The sequence below is a fragment of the Diachasma alloeum genome, unplaced genomic scaffold (assembly GCF_001412515.2).
Source record: "Diachasma alloeum isolate Michigan unplaced genomic scaffold, Dall2.0 Dall_scaffold_00177, whole genome shotgun sequence".
Taxonomy (NCBI): Eukaryota; Metazoa; Arthropoda; class Insecta; order Hymenoptera; family Braconidae; genus Diachasma; species Diachasma alloeum.
The window spans coordinates 109,063-129,581 of NW_021680343.1; the positions used below are offsets into that span (position 1 = coordinate 109,063).

A 20,519-nucleotide genomic window follows, 5' to 3' on the forward strand; every position below is an offset into this window, starting at 1 on the left:
CTTCAGACCAATCGTCATGAGCTCCATTTAGGAAACAGAATTATGTACAAAGGCACTTGGAGGATGATCAGTTACAATCATCATACTACAACAATTATCTGCATGATCTTTTTGTCCACGATGTGCTTGATGTTGCTGGCCGTCGGTGATGAATTTCCCAGGAAAACTCCTGAAAATCTGTTGAAGTGCCGCTCGGTATTACAATCCACGACAAGCATCGCTTCCCCGAAGAAGAGTAATAAATACAGACGAATATATTTTCAAATATCCCATTTTATTCAAAAATAACTGTCGACTCGATACAGCTCAATATATCGATAGGATGCAAAACAATGTTCGTCTTTATATTGATCAATGATTCATCAACAATATAAAAGAAGAAACAGATCCTCTCCTCCACAGAAGAAACAATCTCTTCCATTATCCCACTGGCCTCGAAATCCTTTTTAATATCTCATATCTTAAAACAACAATCTACCTCTATAAATCTTAAAAATATCCAAAAAAACTAGCAAAAAACGTGCTATGTACAGAAGGAAAAACGTAAATTTGGTATGGTGCTACCAGGAGCTGTGCATTTCTTTGGCAAAGAAACGTAAATAAGTGAGCGATAAACCACTGAACAAAAGTAAATGAAAATAAAACCTTATGAATATCATCGAGCTCCTACTCTTCAGACCAATCGTCATGGGCTCCATTTAGAAAACAGAATTATGTACAAAGGCACTTGGAGGACGATCAGTTACAATCACCTTAATTACAACAATCTATCTGCACAAGAATGAAATGTCCAACCGCCGATTCTCATTCTTCTCGATTGTCGTCTCATCTTGTCTGTGAGAACTGCTCAACGAAAACAAGTCATCACTCTGAAGGGGCCCTGAATCTACAACTAGGGTGTGGAGATATTGATACTTATGAAGATATCGACACGACTGTTGGTCTCTCCATATGCCCATTGACCATCATGTGCTTGGTGTTGTTGACGTTCGGCGATGTCGTGCCGAGATTTACAATGTGGGGGGATGTGAGATGGTGATCGGGGGAGTGATTAGCTGAGATCAGTGGTGAGCCTCGTGGTGGCGAGGGGCACTCGACCTTCGGCGAGTGACAGTCTAGGAGATGCTGCTGGGCCTGTTGCTGCTGAGTTGCCAACATGTCGTAGTAGACGCTCGGATTCGATTGATAGGATGACACTATTCTGCTCACTTGGGGATTCTCTCCGTAGAGGGTACTCGGGTAGGATGGTTGGGTGACGTTGGTGTGGGCCATTCGAAGATCGTAATTGTCTGGAAAACAACGACGAGAGGAATTGATTAATAAATGGTAAATGGTAAACTTGAAGAGAACTCAAAGTAAAGAAAAGTATCATTATTATTCATTTCTGCATTATGGGATACATAACCCCATTGCAAATGAACATTTGGTCTCGAAACTTAGTTGTTAAACATACCGCAATTCGCGTCTAGTCTAAGATAGGAGGAAAAAAAGAAAATTATAAAAAATAGCAATGTGACATGACATGCTACCAAATTCGTGGAGTGATTTAGCCATTTCATTTTGAGTTGATGAATCTCTCTCTTTCATGCAATTATCCCCTTGAAAATTTTCAGAATTGAATGATTTAACGACCAAAGGACCTAAATTAAACCGTGAATATTGGCTGCTTACTATTATACTGTTGATAAGTTTAGATCCAGTTTCACTGCGAATTTAACATGAATATTCAGTAGTGATACCCCAAGAGCTTCAAAATTATCGGCTATTTCCGGATAGCTTCGTTGCAAACGAATGAGGGTATCAAGTTTTGCAGGCTAAAAAATCCCGAGCGCTTGCGCGAGGGATATTTCTGCAAAACTTGACACGATGGTTTGTTGGCAGGGGAGCTTGAGGGAAATACCCAATTAATTTTGAATCTCGAGGGGTATTTGTCGGACTATTTTTCCCAATCGGATTTTGGCCAAGCAGAATGCAGTGGACGACATCCGGAGGTGAATTGGGAAAGATTTGAACAAATTATGTCAATAGAATAACCCGATTTCCATAGACTGTCAAATATAAGATTCTATTTGAAATGAGCCAAAAAAATGAAGAGCTACTGCGAAATATTCAAGTAAAAAAAATGAAGAACTACTGTCAAATATTCAAAAGCTAGGAGGAAATATCCGAAATAAAACTGTCGGGTAGTCTCAAATACTGCGCTCTGATTGGTCGAAATCCGATTGGGAAAAATAATCAATGTTAATCAGAACAAATCAATGGAAATTCGTGTTTATCCTGAACTATGCAGTTCTGAGAAGACAAGACGATAAAATAAATGAAAATGTCGTCAACAATTCTTCTCACCAGATTCCATTTTCAAATTGTTGTTATTATTATTCCTCTTAATGGTAACAGCACAAGTGAGTCCATTATTAGAGAGTGGTGTGTCAGAGGACTTCATTCCGCCCTTTGGTTTTCGCTTGCGCGTCTGAATGTTGTCCTTCTTCATGGACAGCGGCCTGTTGATCGCATGTAGCTTGTAGTAGAGTCCACAGGCATTGCACACAGGCTCACCACAGCTATTCCTGCGCCAGAGGGATGTTATCGTTGTCTGGCAGTTGCTGCAGGACAGTCCAACGCGTCTCGATGCCGACTGGAGAAAGAAGAAATTTATTTTAATTTGACGATTTTTATTTTTCGGTTAAGAGAGTCACCCGGTCGCGAAGTCACGCCTGAAAGAGCAGCCAAAAATATTGAGTTCGAGGTATTAATTGTTAATTTTATAGTAAATAATAATAATTTTGATTTTCGGTACCAGGCGTGACTTCAAGAATGAGAGTGGTATACCATGGGTATAGTGGCACCTCAAGCTACGAAAGAATATTGCTCATGAATACATAGGGAAGCAATGGTGAATGCAATCCCATGAGTGGATGAAAGCACTTGATTAATGTGAGTGATCGATGACCGTGATTACACTGATAGAAAGGTTGATTGGCTTGAAATTCGAATGGATTCTCTCGAACTTCGTATTCAATTTTCATGATAAAATTGATTTGAGTATTAGATGTTTCACACACGTCCAAACAAATCTCCTTCGAACTGAGGTGTTATGACTGTAGATTTGTCTGGCGGTCTTCAGCAATTTGACAATTGATGGATGATTTTATTTAACTTTGATAGTTTTGCCAAATTTTTAAAGAATGAAAAACACCCCCAGGAATTTCTTTCGTAAATTTTACTACTCATTAATTGTCAAACTTCTGAAGAACGCCTGGGCCAATCTACCGTCATCAACTCATAACACAGATGATGTTAGACATGATTAGGAGTGACATATCAAACTTTGAAAATGTGTTGCGAAAACCTCTGACCCAGAAAGGAAAATATGTCAATTAAGTAGTCAACAGTGACAGATTAACAGTGAATAGAAGAAAGATGATGTTTTGAAAATAAAGATAATGCTGACAGCGAGGTTTTTGATGACACCTACCAAGCGGCGGGTCGATTTCTCCTCGAGGGCGCGACGGGCGCCACTATACCCATAGAAGCCTTTGTAGTATTCGCCCGGGTCCGCCACTGAAACAGACATTAGGCCAAACGTTAAGGGTCATCTATTCTCCACTTTTTTTTTCATCTAATCTTGATCCTTCAAAATGAGAATAAAAAATCAAAATTGGGCGGAACATGGGACGACAGGCAAACACGGGCGAATCTCCACACAGGCTCCTGGTCTTATTAATTTTTTTTGTTTGATCCCGTGGAAAATCACGGTCAATCAAGTAGTCCGATTAATCGAGGATTAAACGATTTGTTAATCGGCTCGATTGTTATCAGGGCTTTTCTTTTGGTTGACCGGGCCTTTGCTTACCAGTCGCCGTGGTTGCTTGACCAGGGGCCGATTCATTCCGTTCATCTTGTGGTAAAGGCCGCAGGCGTTGCACAGATAATGTCCCGTGCCGTCTCGTCGCCACAGTGGGGTCGATATCGCACCACAGTTCACGCACTCACGACCCTCCGTAAAGTATTCCGCCTCGATGTTCACTGCATTTTTTTATATTTTTTTCGTGTTTATAAAGATATTCCTGACGTGAACTGTTTGAGAGTTGCTTTTGAAATTTTCCAAAATTCCTTCTTAGCAGTTGAAATTCAGTAGCGAACCGGTAAAACGGTTCACGTCGATTTTGATCAGTGGCCAGTTTTCATTGAGTATCTCGGAATCTAAGGGGAATAGCAAAATTTCCGTCATGAACTTTTTTGTAGCCCTCAACGCGCTCTATAAAAAAGGTTCTCACGAAAATTTCGTTATCTCTCTTAGATTCGGAGATATAAGTCGACTTGAACCGTTTTATCGCTTCGCTACTGAATTTTCGTACATTGTTTAAAAATTGAAATTGAATTCTTTGAAATTCAAGTTCCCTCGTGAAGCGATATCCATGAGAAAATATATTTGATATAGAATTAAAACTTTTCATTCGTGTGTTCAGTGCCCTCGGGGTTATATTTTCATGTGAACGTTCAATGCTGTGAATTTGAATTCGATTTGAGGTCAACTCGGTCATGGAATTTGTCATTCATTTTGGATTATGAATTATTTTATGTTGATGATTTTTTTAATGGCCGCTTGAATTTTGAAACTCATTGTGAACATTGAATATCTCATTCCATTGTTCCGGGTAATGGATCGAAAGAATGGGTGCCTGAATTTTTACAATTTTCAATAATTAAAATATCGCATGGACTTGAGAAATGGATTTCTAGAAATTTACAGGAAATTTGAACGTCTGAGTCCAAAAAATAACGAAAATCTTTGAAAGATCGAAAATTAATCTGAATTTCCACATTTAAAGTAATTTTAACTAAATTTTCCAACAAATAACTTATTCACTACCAAAATGAAAATTAAAATTTATGAAAATTTTCTATGAATTATTCCTTGTTAAACAGAAATTCCCTGGCAATTGAAACCTTTAGCTGCATAAACCAACGAAAATAATTTAAAAATATTGAAATTAAAGCCGTCATCGCAACATCAATAATCACAGAACATAAAATAAAAAATTCCCATTGAATTCAATTCACTGTTATAGCAATTAGAATTCCCAGGCAGCTGCTACTTAAATCCAAGAATATTTCCAACAGTCCGATTAATATTTTCCTTTCCCAATTCACGATTGCAATCAACTCGCAAACTTTTGCCTCCCTCCCACGTATGCCCTATCACTCAAGAATTATTGTTTTCAATAATGAGACACGACGCTTGTTTGTTTACTGTTTCGATGCATTGGCGCAGAGGAGTGAGTCACGTGCACGAGTATGGGTTTTGAATTAATGAACACTTCATGTGATATCGTGGCCTCTTTTTTTTGTTCAAGTCGTGTCCGACAGACTGAAAAACATAATTATTGTCTCCAGTTCTCCGCGATACGTGACAATCACGGGAGAATCTCAACACGTGCATGAAACGTGAGAATACATTTTAATTCAATTAATAATAAATAAATAAATAAATCAACTCCGCTTGAATAGATGAGACCTAGCAACGAAACAAGTGTTTAAATCACCGAAAAACATCAGCAATTCATTTCGTAGTCGAGAGAATTTCCAACAAAAAAAATGTAATTTTCCTACAGCTCTTCCAATTAAAACTTAATTTGTAAGCCATTAGCACGTGTCTGTATTTCCTCCGCATTACAGTCATTCAAGAAATTTCTAAAACTCGCCTAAGGCCGAATTATCGATTTTTAATGACTTCAATTTTTCTAATGCTTTGAAAAAATTCTAAAAACATGTGTTCACCTTCCAATGCACGTCAGTTATTCAAGAACACGTTTAAATCATAAACCTGACGTCACTCCATTGTCTAGAATAATTCTGAATTATCCCAAAGAACTCCTTTGAAAGGAGCCTGACGATATTCGACCTTGGCATTGTTCAAAGCCCGTAAAACCCGTGTTTTCGTCTCCAGTAAAATATTTGCGTGGGCAGGAAGTTTAACGGGAACGTTTAAAATATCAAGAGAGGAAAATAAGTGGTAGAAAAGCTAACGGAGTGACAAACCCGGGGGGGGTATTGTACCAACGGGGCGAGTAGGTGAGGAGAGGGCGGGGGAGGGGGGCTGAAGGGGGTGGCGAGCGGACATGGCGTTATCATCAGCTTCCGGCGATTACCGATAGTGTCACAAGTGCCCCGGGAACTCCATGTCCCCGTTCGAAATTATTCCAGAGAACAGAAAAAATAAAATTCACTACCTGTCCAGTGGCCAATGGAGACCATGCAGAATTATCGAAATGAAATGGAAGTAAAAATGGAGGAAAAAACATGAAAAGAGTATGTTTGTAGGATAAAATGCGGGATTCCTCGACTTTAGTGGGCAGAGTCGTAAAAAATCATGGTAAAATTGCAATAAAGATTGGAGCAACAAATAGTCTATTCTTACGGTTCGCAAAGTTTTCGTGGATTGAGGGATTTTTTAAATTTGAGAACAATTTTTCATTTTGAGAAGTTTGGGAGGGTGATTGTGGTGACTAGGGAAATGTTTTGGCAAAATATTCCGATATTTGTGGCCCTGGAGACCATAGAGAATTATCAAAACGGAATGAAAATAAAAATTCAGGGGAAAAAGATGAAAAGAGGATTTTTGCAGGATAAAAATCTGGGATTTTTCGACACTTGTTTACAGAACCGTAAAAAATCACTGTAAAATAGCATTAAATATTGGAATAACAAATATTCTATTTTTACCGTTCGCAAACTTTTCTTGGGTTGAGAACAATTTTTTATTTGGAAAAATTTGTGAGGTTGATTGTGATGACCCGGGAAATATAGAGAATTATTGAAATGAAATGAAAACAAAATTTCCGGGAAAAAACATGAAAAGAAGGATAAAAATCTAGAATTTTTCAACACACGTGTGCAGAGTCAATTAAAAATCACTATAAAATAGCAATAAATATTTTCGTAACAAATATTCTATTCTTACGATTGACAAAGCTTTCTTGGATTGAGAGCATTTTTTCTTTGAGAATAATTTTTTGAATTATTTGGGACACTCGTGACATTAATTTTATGAAATTGAATTCTTTTCCTCCCCATTTGAATAAAAGATCTTCCGGAGTCAGCCCAAAACTATGTCGATGTGTAAAATATTTGTGTCATTCACTGTCCATCCAGTGGCCATCATAAACCATAAAAAAATATCAAATTGAAATGAAAATCAACATGCAGGGAAAAAACATGAAAAGTGAATTTTGCAAGACAAAAATCTGGGATTCTTCAACATTTGTGTGGAGAGTCATAAAAAAATCGCTGTAAAATAACAATAAAGATTGGAATAACAAATATTTTCATACAGTACACGACATTTTCTTGGGTCGGAGGTTGTTCTTCTATTCGAGGACAATTTTTTCACTTCAAAAAATCAGTGAGATTATCTGTGACAACTAGGGAAATACTCATAACTCGATGAAATTGAATCCACTTCCTGTCTTTGTACTCCCTCTCAATAAAAAATTGTCCAAAAAATGCAAAATTCCCTTGCTCGACAAGAAATCCTTAAAACGCGATGAATTTTGTGTCCTTGGATCAATCAGGGACGGAACTCTCGCTTCGAGAAGCGCTCCAACCCTTTCCCACAACAAACAAAGGTTTATTTTTCATATGTTATTCATATAAATCTGAGAAACAATGAAAGACAGGAAGTGGTAATGTTTGATAAGAGTCGTATCATATTGCTGTACTGATGCATTTAAAATACTAGGATACTCGAAGGATCTTCACTGGTACGCAATCGGATATTATGTAAGCATAACTGAAGACGTGGAAGAGCGAATGGGTTCGTATTGCGCTCCCGCGCCGCCTCGACGCCGGGAACGAGGAATGTGCAGTCATGGACGAGAAATAATTCGATGAACCCTGTGCAGGGATTTTTTTGTTTTAATGGGCTCGGGGGATTTGTCAGAGGGTGTGGGACATTATTTGGGGGTGGGGGAGAGGGCCACGTGGCTGAAGGTGCAGAGGGGGCGCGGGAACTGCTGCCGGGGTACTTGAATTCACTTGAGAACGGCGGTACGTTAAAAGGAACAGTTGAGGGGTTTCAATTTTGTGGTTGCAGATGGAAAAAAGGAAATTTTCAGTCATAATTTTCTTCCATGATCCCTCCAAATGACGGGCTATTACATGGCAATGAATTTTGTTCTCTCAATCGTCTAAAGAATGATTCAGTTTCTAACTAACAAATTTTTTATTTCGATCCTGGAGACATTTTTTAAAATGCAAATAACTGTAGCTCTTTAACTGAATACTGTCGACTATTTTTGGGTAAAATTTCTGGTACAATTCTTGGAAATTGTTATCAAATTATAGTTTCACTGAAATTTCGTCACTGAAAATTGAAAATTTTATGAAGAAAACAGGGAAAACTGCGAATTTTAGTTCAATTATTCAATAAAGGTTGATCAAACTTTCAATTAATTGAAAATCTAGCATCACTAAGTTAAAGAATTCTTGTCTTCTTGCTAAAAAATTTTGAATTTCATTGAACATCCAATGAATTCTGGGACCCCACAATTTTGTCGTAACAGTAAACCCATTTGTTCGATTAAGAAAAAAGTGTATCTGGAGCAGCTGATCAAAATTAAAAAAACTAAATATTAACGAGCACTTCACAGTTTTACAAAACTATAATGAATTCACGATCCACACGATTTCGAAACATCGAAACTAACTATCTTTCTCTCATTCATAAAAATACTTCTCTTGCATTAAAAAAAATGATAATACTCATTTAATTTCTCAATACCCATATTTTTCAGTGCCAATGCCATTTTTAAAAACGATAAGAGTGTCTTCTCATCGAAGGGGGACTTTACCCAAAGTTCACTGGGGTCAAGCCCGAAATAATCTCCCTTACGTGATCCACTCCGATTGTATCTCCACTTCATCTCATCCGAAATGAATCAAAACAGTGAATGTATCAAATGCAAGAATAATTCCGACAAAAGCCCAGCAACTGTCCCATTATGCAAATTATTACGTCAATCTGGTGGTTACGAATCCAAACAAAACCACAGCATGGGTATCACAAAAGTGTAGATTAGATACTTAGGTGTCGTCGACGTTGAAATACCCAATTTATCGTTGTGGGATAGATACAAAGCTCTAATCGTTGGTGCGTATCACTCGTAGACACAACTCGATTACACCTACGTCAAAGTCTAGGTCAGGGTTTGGGATATCTCTTCCCCACTTGTTTCATCTCAATCAACAAAAATTTACTTTATTGCTTCTAATCAAATCAATTCGAATTAAGATAATTTTCTTGATACTTTGGTTTTGAAGAATCTGACATTTTTAATGTGGAGAACCTTCACTCGTTGCTTTTCCGCAACTTGGAGATGATCTCTTATTGTGTGGGTATGGCAGTTATCGCGGCTTCCCACTTCGGAATGATACATTATTTCTCAGCCCCTCGACAGTCGCTGACCCGTACTGATAAATATTCGCTGATAGGGGCAAAATTATTCTTTTCGGATGCGATAAACTGCTGAATTTTTTCGTCAGGTGGATTGTGGCGGATTAATTATTGATGTTCACTCGTAAATAGTGGTACAAAAATTGAATTGGACTGTTGACTAGGCATTTTTAGGAGAAATTTTGGGAAAAATTATAGACTTGAAGATTTCGTTGAAAATTCATCGAAATTTTAGCAGCAGAAAACACGAGGATTCCTCAACTTGCTTGAATTTTCGATAAAAACATCACATATTTAGTACCATATTCCGTTAAATTTATCATTAATTGAAAATTCAAGAACATATTCACCTGACTTTTGATAAAATAAAAAATATTAATAAAATTATCAAATCAATTATGAAATTCTTTGAAATTTCAGTGGAACTATAATGCGATAAACATTTTCTCCAAATGTACCGCAAATTTCAGCTAAAAATTTCTAGTTTCAGCATTCTTGAATTTAACGAGAGAAAAAATCGAAAATCAATTTGTTTTGCCACCAATTGAGTTATTGAATCCCAAAAAATTGAAATTAATTCCTAAATACTTCGAATATATCCCTATAAACGATTTTTTTTCCGTGTGCCTAATTAATTAAATTAAAGAAATCACAGAGATGAAAGATTACAGACATTTCTTTTTGACGGAGTATCGAAATCGATCAGTGGAGCTTTTTTGTCATTCGGAAACGTTTGGGATGTGGGATTACCCTCGGTGCCCAGAATTTATGGGCGAAATATGATCTCTCACACTTTCATGTTTTTCCTCTACATCGAGCAAACCCAAACGATTCGTTACAGCGGGCTGTTCTCTTTGACCTCCTACGATTCCGTTTTATATTTACGGTTTGGAAATTACACGAGGGAAGATCGTGAGACATTAAAAGTCATACGGGCACTTTTGATGTATGTCAGTGAGAGATAGTCATCCAATAGCAGAAGTAAACGATTTTTTCGAGCACGTGATTTGATGATGTTTGAAGTTTAAAAACAGGAAACAAAATTTGAAGGCGTCAATTGTTTTTCAATTGGTGATTCTAGCAGGAAATTTGAAGATATTTTCTGCGGAAAATATTGTTAAGGATATCCAAGTACTTTGGCGATTTTTTCTCCATTGAAATGCTCATTTGAGCCCCATTTAACCCTAAGTTTCCGGACATTTTACAATAATTTTGACAATTCAATCAATCAATCAATCAGAAAATAATTAAAAAATTGAAATTCTTGAAAATTACAAGCATTTTTTGTAAATAATTTATTTAAAAAGCAATTATTCATATTCAGACTTTTACCAAAAATTGATTTCATGTCTAAAAAATTAGGCGTCCGAAAGTTGAAACAATTTTAATTATGAATTTATAAACAACGATAGTTAAAAAATAACAATGCTGTGTAATATGCAATCTTGATTTTTTTTCAAAATTTTCTCATCCAATTTAATTAACAAATTGATGATAAAAAATGGGTACAAGAAAGGGTTGTTCTCCTAAAATCACAAATTTCCAACTAAAAATCCAGGGAAAAAAATTTCATCAACTATTTTCGTTCTCTATTCATAACAGAGTAGACAATGCAAAAAGAACAACTCATGTATTTATTTCTGGTATGGAAACCCTGTTATTCAGAAACCAATTGGCCAAAACCAATTGGTAAAAATGGATTCCGCTACAGGATTACTTGACTTGTTTGATAATATCTCCCCCGTTTTCCTCCGCGCAGTGAATTTATGTGTCTGTCTCCATTACAGTCCCACCCCCTTTCCCCAAACAGTGACGATCCCCACGCGAGCAATTAGAGCCACCCAGGACCCCCCGAGTCATCTGCGTATCTTCAAATCTCCGACCACCCCCGTGTCTGTCCGCAAGGCTCACCCTCAAAGAAAGTAAAAGCCGCCGGCCAGATCCTCAAAAGTCAAAGGATCCCGAAGGAGAAGGCACGAGGAAACATACCCACTCGGTTTTTTACTCTTTATTTGTCATTAATGCCGAAGAATTTGTCATTTATCTCGAGCGTTGATATCACTCAAGGCCACGCGGCGACTGCTTGCGGAACGCGAGTGGTTGTCACGAATCTCTAGATTCCGCAATCGCGAAACGTGAGGGGTTCGCACTTTTTCTCGTTGTACGTGACTCCTCGATGAGGCGAATTATTCGTGGATGACCAATAAATATTTGTTGATTCCGAGGAAAATTACTCCAAACATCACTGATTACTTTTAAATAACTGAATATTTGTGCCAATGCGATCAAAACAATTGGGTGCAGAATGAAGTGATGAATCGAGGTGGAAATTTTTATGAATTGTTGATGATTATTTATCTTGGAAACGAGTGATTCTGGGAGAAAGTGTAAGAATACTTTTCGTGCAGCTGGGGACATTCTCCCAATAAAAATTGTGTCAGCATTTTTCTCCCAAAATTCCTCGCCATTATTGAGGGAATTCTGCATTCATCAAGATGAAATTTCCAAGAAAAATATTCCCACCATTTTTATCCTAAAATTACTCGTCAAGAAAAGATTTCATGTTCATCAAGACTTTTCTATTACTTAACTATTCAATTAAAAAGAATAATGACAATACATTTTCTGTGAGAAATTCGTCTGTTGATTTCCTTCGGCCAAAAAATTGTAGAAAATAGTGAACCTTCATGGAAAATTAAAATTTTTATCAATTTCTTACGATTTGTCTTGCAAACGAGTAAAGCGTAACATTTGAACATTTTCTCCTAGAATCATTCATCATCAACACAATTCCGCCTTTATCAATACAGTATACAGTACAGTAAAAATCTGCGGTTGGCTGTATCTTTGATTCAGCTGTAATTTTACGTCGATACGTCTGTGGTCTTCCCTTTCCTTCACTGAACATCATAGTATGTTAGAACAATTCGGGATTACGCATCGTCTCGTCATGATAACACGATACGATTGAATTGTTATGCACAACCAAAATCCCTAAACAAATGTTCAACATATTTAATTCACATCGAAATCATTACATACAAACGCCCTTGCGAATTTTAACACGAATCCTTCACAACTGTAATTTATTTCTAAAAAACACTGGCGAATTTTCTAGAAAAATCTGGAATTTGCTAGAAAAATCTAGAATTTTAGATGGCGCCACTGCGGATAAGGAACCATAAGGACTTTTTCCCCAAATGCCCCCCGATAATGAAAACATTATCCAGACGTATCCACGTAAAAAATATTCTCGTTCTCATTAACTATTCGACGACAAAGAATTCAATTTTCTCCCACAAAATTACTCATCATCAAGATAACTTCATGTTCATCAACAATTTTCTGCTCCATTCAAACACTTGACTATTCCATTAAAAAACAAGTAAATAAATCCTCAAAATAATTGAAAACTCTTCGGGCAATGAATTAAACGGTGAATAAATGATTGAAAATACTCACTGGCTGAGAGGCTGGCAGCTGCGCTCAACTGTGGATGTGAGTTTGAGGTATTTGTACCCTGACGTCTCGCGGGCGTCGCGACGCTTCCGTAAGACGCCGAGAGAGAATCACTGGAGGGTGTGGGATAGGGCCATGAGACATCGCTGGCTGTTGTTGTGCCCGTGCCCGCGGTTGTCTGCGGGGAGGAGTATGCCGAGTACCCCCGGAAGCTGGGGCGACTGCCAAAGGGCTGAGAGAATGCAGGTAGCGTCTGGTGCGTCGCCGCGGGGGTCGACTTGCTGCTACCGTACTCCTCCGCGAGGGTTGGTAGACCACCACCTAAACCTGGTGAATTTTTGGGTTGAGATTGGGAATTACGCGGCTTTCAATGACGAATTTCATTTCAGGCATTAGTGATATCGGGGATTTTTACTTTATACTAGGGGGCTATGCCCCCTGCTCCCTCGGCTCGCCAACCCCCATGTGACCCCCGTGATCCTTATTCTGACCCTGATGACCCTTAATTTAAAGTTTTATTATATCTATGGATATCCTCAGTCTTAATATTTTCAAAATTTTCAACATTTTTGAACAAAATGTTAACTGAAAAATATCGAAGAATGTCTTACAGTGAACGGAATTATAAATCAACCATTTGATCAAAAATGCCAAGGAATTATTTATGCATTAAATTTTCGAGAGATCATCCAACAAATATCTGTAAACTATCAAGTTATCATAAACGTCAAAAGATGTCTCAAAAAAATCCCCAACCTCCTTCGTGTCATAGATATTTTTTAAAATGTTGAAGAATGTTGAATGTCATTGTTTTCTCATGAATGAAATGTCCTCTCTTGGACTGTTTCTTGCATCTCCCAATGCAAATTACTATTTCAGTGTTGAAAACAGGAAAAATCATTCCTGAATGGAATCTTATTTGCTGATAAGCACAGAAGAATCTGCATCACTATTCAAACTCGTCTTATCCCACCCCTCACTCTCACTTTTCACTATTTACCTTGAGTACTCCACAGTTGTTGAGGGGATCCCGCTAGTTCCGCTGCGCTGGCACTCATGTAGGGAAGAGTATACCCACCAGTTCCACCTGTTCCGCCGCCCATCGTGGCTACTGCGTTCATCGTGCGATACAACGACGAACTGCAACACGAGAAATTTCCTCAATATGATTTTTTTTTCTACGACTCGAAAGAATGATCTCCATTTCCAGTGAAGGAAGGAGTGTCTGGCGGACGCCCACCCTCTGGGGAATTGCCAGGCCTGTTCGTGTCTGGTTTCACGATTCAATCCAACTTTTAGATGGAGAGGAGAGTTGGATAAAAATGATCTAAAAGATCGCGGCAAATTTTATATTATACGGAAGGTAATCCTGCGAAATTGTAATTCGGTAGAAAATAATTTTTGCAGAGGATACCTTACGATTCGTTCAGTGAATAGAAAATACATCTGCGGGTGCAAAATCGGGACGGACGAAAGGAAAATCTTACCGTTCCGCTTTTGGAATGAAAAAAAAAAATTATTCACGTTCATGGAGTGATGTTTGATGAAATAAATGATAAATTTTACAATTTCGGCACAAATTACATCCACGTTTGGTAAATTTTCCCGAGTCAGTGGAGAAAGATTAGGCTGACAATTTGAATTTGAAAAATTTCAAAAGAAAAACGTAAATTACGCCCAAACAAAACGTCCTTACCATTTACTTATGCGTAATTTACAAAAAAAAACATGGTATTTTACGCTTGAAATACCTTTTTTTTCATTGTCGTTAATTACGGAGAAGTAAAAATAGAGTGTGAAAAAAATCATCACAATTTACGAATATGCAATGTTAAATTACGTTTATGTAATCGCAATTCACGGCGATTTTGAACGTAACTTACGCTTCGACTTCATGTAAACTCTGTAAAATCTGCTTCAGAAAACGTAAAAGACGACATCTTAAACGTCATTTCCGTTTAGGTTTTTCTGTATGTCTCCAATAATTTTCTCCGTGTATTTTTAATTCTTCTGATTTTTTCGCACTCAATTGAACGAAAGGATGTTAACATTCCCTGCGAATTCCGATTTGTCCTCCGGAGGATGACCCCTCGTGGTCGATGGGCACGAGCGAGAATTCAGCCGGAAGTGAGTGTGTACCCTCTCTCGCAGGAGACCGGAACTCCGGAGTTCGAGCCTACCAATGCGGGCGCGTGCCTCGGGTTTTCCGACTTTTTTTTCCTCCACGAGACACGAGTACTCCATTAACATGGTTTGACATCGTTTTACCTGNCTCAGAGCTCTGAGCCCCCCCCCCCCTCTCGTTCGTTTTTTGAGTATACCTGGGCGTTTTTTGAATATACCTGGGACGAAAGCAATACACCAACGGATTATTGGGACCCCCCAATACGCATTCCCTAGACACACGACGTCCAGTGGCGTCTTTTCTTATCTCAAAAACTGTTGGACTGCTCTACATTCCATCATGAGTCATTTCTTCCGTTTCAAGTAATTCGAGAAACATTTTATTCTTGCGCATGTTTTTTATCACGCGATCGTGTGAAGAGCAGTGAGAAAATGTTGAGCATTGGGATTTTATTGATATTTTTTTCATGCAAAGTTTTTTTTTTTTGCGGGGAATTGATTCATTGGTTATTGAATATTTTGAGGCTTATGAAGTTTCTAATAAAAGTGAGACTCAATATTTTTCTCATAAAAGACTCATCAAGAAAAAAAATCGAATTGTAAAAACATTTTTGTAAAGAATGAAATGGTGAAACTCTAGTCAGATGGAAATTTTCATCATTTTTTTATGATAGTTCATCTTATTGCAAACGAGTTATCATCAAATCCTTCGTTATCATTAAAGATGAAACAAATATTTACTGATCAACTCCTCGACTAAAAAATGTTTTATTTCCTGCAGAAAATATTGAGTATCAATTTTTTTATACAAAAAAAAAATTTTTTTTTATGGAGAATTTGTTATTTGATCATTAAATATTTGGTACTTATTTTAATATTTTGAGCAATTGTTGATATCGTAGGAATGCATCATTAATATAGAACTAAATAAATAGGACAAGAAAAAATCTCCAGTATATTTTCATTCAATTTTCACATCAAAATGAAAAAAATCATGTAAAATTCGATGCCTCTGCAGGTGCGACTGAAGAAAACCGATGTATGATAATTGATGGGAAAGAGCGAGTGAATGTTTTTTTTTCTGAAGACGTCAATATGAATTTTGCAACCTTGAAGTGGCACCGAAGATTATGAGCACGTACTGGAGTCAAAACGTGCTCCACTGAGGTTGTAGCAAAATAAACGCGATAGGCGGCATATGCGCGAATTCCACGCTTCATCATCCTAAAAGACTTATTATTCAGTCCCTAATGAGGGAAAGAGAAGCAGTGGAATCAAGTGAGAACGAGAGAATTGAAAAGGGGATTAATCACCCGAGAATGACATGCTGATGACTCGATTTCCGCGATGCGAGAGCCCAGTGAAAATAATAACAGGGGAAATTGTAACTCGATATCCGGATCAAACCCCGTGCTGCTTCATGAAGAATGTCGATGAGTTTTATTGCACGACTTGACGAAATTTGCTTAGGTAGAGGCTAAACGGTGGGGCAGGTCGTGAATTGATTTGACGTATCAACGGAACAGGAAAAGGAATCGAAGACGATTTGAATCAGCGGATTTCAGACGCATCCAGGAGACAAAATCATCGATGTGGAGTTATTATTTAAGTTTATAAAGTTCCTCGCCTTCCGCTGCAAACTCATATTCGCCAGAAAAGTTCTGTTCGGCGTAATGACGAAACATACAAAGTTGTCAGTGATGTTCCGCACTGTTAAAAATTCTCGTCTCAATTTTTCGTGTCAAATTAGACCAACAGTAATTAGAAAAACATCCAATAAAAATAATTTGACACTCGTAAAAATCAATCAATCTGACAAAAAAATTAATATTCAAGAAATGTTCAAATGCGCGTTCGGGAATTGAGTCAGGGCTGCAGAACAATGAGACTCCCCTTACGTTTCGCCCCCCGGAGAAGTACAGAGGATATCCTAGTACTTTGGCTATTTTTTCTCCAGGAAAATGCTTTTCTACTTTTGTAGTCGAACATCAGAGCTTTCATTTGAGCCCCATCTGACCCTAAATGTCCCATGATTTTACAATGATTTTTTTATTTAAACTTTGCAGCTCTAAATTTGAATTTCAATATTGAACCGTTAGACAACTTTTTAAAAACTTGAGAAAAAATGATGAAATAATTAAAGAATTGCAGTTTTTTAAAACTACGAGCATTTGTATAAATAATTTCTAAACAATCAATTTTCCAGCATAAAAATCATTTGTTCGGAATCGTTATAAATTTATTTCAGTAGCGAAATGGTAAAGCGATTTAAGTCGACTCATTTTCCAGTTGAGTTTTTGAGGAATATTTCCGAATCTAAGGGAGATAGCGAAATTTTTGTAATTTCATTTGTTGTAGCACTCAATCGGCTCTACAAAAAATGTTATAACAACAATTTCGCTATCTCCCTTAGATTCCGAGAAAACAAAAAAAAACAGAAAGAGAAAACAGAAAGAGTTTTATTCATTGAAAACTGATCAATAGTCAAAATTGACTTATACCGTTGGCAGCGTCTATTCACACGCTCCACGGTAACTTTGACCGTTGGATACACGGGACGTTTTCCAACGGTCAAATACCGGGTAATTTCTACCGTGGATATATGGGAGATCGTGGACCTTCAACTTTTACTTCTCAAATTAAATCTCGACAATAAACTAGACACATCGAATCAATTGATAAGTGATACGAAGATAGTAGACTAGTAAACAATTTTCTCGAATACGAATATCAGTATAGATTAACGCAAATAAAAAATGAAATAAATAATTGACTAGACGCAAATGAAAGATGAAATGAATAGTTTTTTACATTTTATGTGAACGTCTTCTTAACGATATTCATATTTGTCTAATGGGGTCCGAGTGCAGGAGTGGTCTCACATTCACCAACGCCAACCAAGCTGACCAGAAACGGAAGGAAGAAAACCCGTTCTCGTGTAACTCCGGTAAACAGTAACTAGAAAAGTGCATCCACTTGTACCGAGATTTCCTCGCTCCTCCGCTTGCTCAATGTCCCTAAGTACCGGGTTACTGTTTCAATCGATTCTAACCGTACGTTATTTGATCTCGCAATGGGCCACAGGGTGGTCTCCGTCCTCAATGGAAATAATGACGTAACAGGAAGGTGGAGTTCGATACATTAGCGAGAAAGGTGGGCAACCCGGGGGGGTTTATTTTGCTGGCGCAAGCCAATCAGTGTGCGTTTACTAATACAACAATTGACACGGGCCTTCATGCCTCAATGACACATCTCACATTTCTTCTTAGAAATCGTCGACAATATTTTTCATAGAACAAAAAATAATTTGTTTGCAATTCCCTTGCAGAGAAATTATTTAATCCGAGTTTTCATCAGTGAATTACGACGTGAAAATTTCCCAGGGATCAAGATCCCGCATTCACCAGCGAGAATAAGCCGAATCCGCGAAATATAATATCACCTTGGGGTTATAGCCCTGCTCTCCATGTCGACGTACTGCCACTGGAGATCACGCACGATAAAGTGCCACAGTGCCCCATCGCCCTCTCCCGTACCCCTAAAATCCCCGAAAATTCTCTTCAAACTAAACCCCAAATATTTGAAAAACTCCTCACAATTTATTGACTACATATTTTTAGGTAAATGCGTTATTCTATGTTATTCTATTAATACGAGAGAAATGAAAGGAGTTACACTGTTAGGAAATTGCTCTTGTAATTTCCAGTGAAAAAGCTTGAAATTTTTAACAACGACAAAGTTACATGAATTTTCTGTATATTTATTCATTGACGAATCAGTTAATTTCTTGAATATTCAAGTAATTCTCTATTTTCAAAATGGAAAATCTTGAAAATTCAGGCAATAATTTTTCTGAATTCTTAGTTGATGGAAAATTGAATTATGTGACGTTCAATTTTCACGATGAGTTTGGAAATTCAGGCTTTCATTGACAAATTAATGATTGTTTAATATGAAAAACCCAATTTTCTTGAATTTTCGAGATGGATGAAAAATTTAGTGAACGCTTTCCTTTGAAATTGAATTCAACCTCACAACATCGAAAATTCAGCTGACGCTGTCACTGAAATTTCAAGAAATTTCTAACAGTTAAAAAACCTTTTCTACATGTCTAAAAATTTTCTATGAAATAAAATGTCGACATTTTTTTAAATAAATTATCTCTTGCAGAATAGAATTTAATATAGCCTATGTCCCAAATATTTTTGACTCTCATTGTAATTCACGTACGATTAGACGTTACAGTGCTCCATCTCCCTCCTCCCAAACTAGACCCTAAATATTTTAAAAACCCCTCAAAATTTATCGAATGCATATATTTTCGGATCAACGCGTCCCCGGATATTGTCTATTTTGATATTTGCACAGTCGAATCGAAATTATGGGGACCCCCCTCCACTCTCCTTGCACGTGATCAAGAGAAAGCCAAGGAACACGAGAGCAGTAAAAAAAAAGTACACGATTTTTTAAAATCCTACCAACAGGAAATCAACTGGAGTTGCATAAAATATTCAGACATTTTTTCCAGCTTCCAAAATTTTCCATAAAATAAAATGTCAACATTCTTTTTTATAAATTATCTCTCGCAGGATAACATTTAAAATAGACCATTTCCCAAATATTTTCGACTCCCACTGGAGCTCACTCTCTGAGATGTCACAGTGCTCCCTCTCCCTCCCCCGTATCCCCAAAATCCCCAGAAACTCCCCCCAAACAAATCCCCAAATATTTGAAAACCCCCTCGCAATTCATCGACTCCACATTTTCACCGAAACGCGTCATCCCCGATATTGTCTCCTCCTTATCAGTGCAAAGTTACCAGTGATAAAGTAGGGCACTATTTCGATATTTGTTCAGTCGAAACGAGATTAAAGGGACCCCCTACCACTCTCTCTTCCCGTGGCCCCAAGAAAACCGAGAAATCCAATTCAAATACAAAAGCGGGAAGTTGCTAAATATTGACACGAATATACCCGATATCGATTCACCTCTCCCTTGATCATTGAAAACTCCTTATCAGTCTCGAATTTTTCCAGCCAATGCTCCCCGCAAAACGACAACATGAAAAAATCCAAAAATAACTCACTGCATCGCTGAGACTCGTCTCGGCCTTCGGACCCTCGCAGATACCCCCAAAAAATACCCGCGAAAAAATGCAAAAAAAAATCACGCAAAAAAGTCGACAAGGAGTAGGTGACCCGTATCTGTCACCGTGCAGACAAGAACTGAACTGAAAACGTTCCGGAGACACGAACCGTAGCCACTACAGACAGTACGTCGTGGCGGTCCTCAAAGGTGGCCAACCAAGGATTTCCCCTCCAGTGCCTTAACAACGCACTCTCGAGCTTTCTCCCTTCTCCAACCTCTTCAGCCGCTGCCTCTCAATCCCCTACTTCTGCAGATACCCCCCTTGAACCCTCTTCCCTCCGCCAGCCCCTTCGCGCTCCTTCGCTGACCCCCTCCGTCCCCTCCCCCCCCCCCC

The 20,519-nt window shown here is 37.9% G+C and overlaps 1 protein-coding gene across 2 annotated transcripts in view; it reads right to left on the minus strand.

Moving 5' to 3' along the window:
• Positions 1–253: 253 nt before the first annotated feature.
• The window catches only part of LOC107038045 (transcriptional regulatory protein GAT1), a 69,882-nt gene continuing 49,616 nt past the window's right edge, over positions 254–20,519 (minus strand). Inside the window, exons 4-8 of one of the 2 annotated variants that reach the window (XM_015256926.2) lie at positions 13,914–14,053; positions 12,917–13,240; positions 3,476–3,561; positions 2,347–2,635; positions 254–1,289 (exon numbers count right to left, since the gene is read on the minus strand). In XM_015256926.2, coding sequence (XP_015112412.1) covers positions 916–1,289; positions 2,347–2,635; positions 3,476–3,561; positions 12,917–13,240; positions 13,914–14,053 — 1,213 coding nt within the window. In that variant the 3' untranslated portion in view covers positions 254–915. Of the gene's footprint in view, positions 1,290–2,346; positions 2,636–3,475; positions 3,562–3,853; positions 4,027–12,916; positions 13,241–13,913; positions 14,054–20,519 lie in introns of both variants that reach the window. The other variant, XM_015256918.2, reaches the window with a different exon arrangement.